The sequence below is a fragment of the Sphaeroforma arctica genome (assembly GCF_001186125.1).
Source record: "Sphaeroforma arctica JP610 unplaced genomic scaffold supercont1.64, whole genome shotgun sequence".
Lineage (NCBI taxonomy): Eukaryota > Ichthyosporea > Ichthyophonida > Sphaeroforma > Sphaeroforma arctica.
Genome location: NW_014040494.1, coordinates 137,393 through 138,512, shown reverse-complemented (window position 1 = coordinate 138,512; position 1,120 = coordinate 137,393). Strand labels below are relative to the sequence as shown.

Genomic DNA, 1,120 nt, shown 5'->3' with positions numbered 1-1,120 from the left:
CCGTAAACTCTATACCCTATACTCTATACCCTAAACCATAAACTCTATATCCTATACTCTATACCCAAAACCATAAGCTCTATACCCTATACTCTATACCCTAAACCATATACCCTATACTCTATACCCTAAACCATAAACTTTATACCCTATACTCTATACCCTAAACCATAAACTCTATACCCTATACTCTATACCCTAAACCATAAACTCTATACCCTATACTCTATACCCTAAAACGTAAACTCTATCCCCTATACTCTATACCCTAAACCATAAACTCTATAACCTATACTCTATAGCCTAAACCATAAACTCTATACCCTATACTCTATACTCTAAACCGTAAACTCTATACCCTATACTATTAAACCCTAAACCCTATACACTGCACCCTAAACCCTCAGCCTATACCCTAAACCCTTATACTCTATACCCTAAAGCTAATGAGCATCTTGTAGAACTTTTAAGTTTTTGAGTTTGAAGCCAAAAAACCACTACCACAGTCTTAGGGTTTTTAGGGTTTTGCCATATCCACATTCACAAGCTACGCCAAACACATGCGATGTACTAAACTTAACCGTGCAAGCCTACTTCCGTCATGCACATCCCAGACAACATTCATAAACGCACTATGTTTAATAAGAACAATCATCACACTATGTACATACACTGACTATACACCATACAGGTGCTAAATAAGGCAGACCCAGTGATGCTGTTCCGATTGGACGCCATGTTGGAATCAGTCATCCAATGCGCAGTGGCATCGCTACAACTGCCGGAGATACCAGCTATCAAGGCTACGTGTTCTTTCCTGGTGAGGATTGGATGTCGTAAATTCGTAAATTAAAATATGCGTGTCGTAAATTAAAGTATGCGTGTCGTATATGTGAAAGCGCAATTAGTGTGTCCGGTTGTGTGTGGTTTCTATGGCGTGTATCTGTATGGTTTCTATGGCGGGTATCTGTATGGTTTCTGAAGCTTAATGTCGTTTCTATCGAGAGCTTGTCACTGAATCAATGTAGCGGAACGGGGTTTCCGGCCGATCTAAAACTTTTTTTTTTTATGAAACTTCGTTTATCAAGAATTCCAAAAGCCAAAGTTATGTATATATATT

At 38.7% G+C, this 1,120-nt stretch overlaps 1 protein-coding gene across 1 annotated transcript in view; it reads left to right on the top strand.

Annotated features, from left to right (window-relative positions):
• SARC_01596 (hypothetical protein) overlaps positions 1 to 1,120 on the top strand; it is a gene marked incomplete at its 5' end in the record, with an annotated part of 12,076 nt that overhangs the window by 6,211 nt on the left and 4,745 nt on the right. The window contains one exon of the mRNA XM_014304701.1: positions 692 to 820. Coding sequence (XP_014160176.1) covers positions 692 to 820 — 129 coding nt within the window. The remainder of the gene's footprint in view (positions 1 to 691; positions 821 to 1,120) is intronic.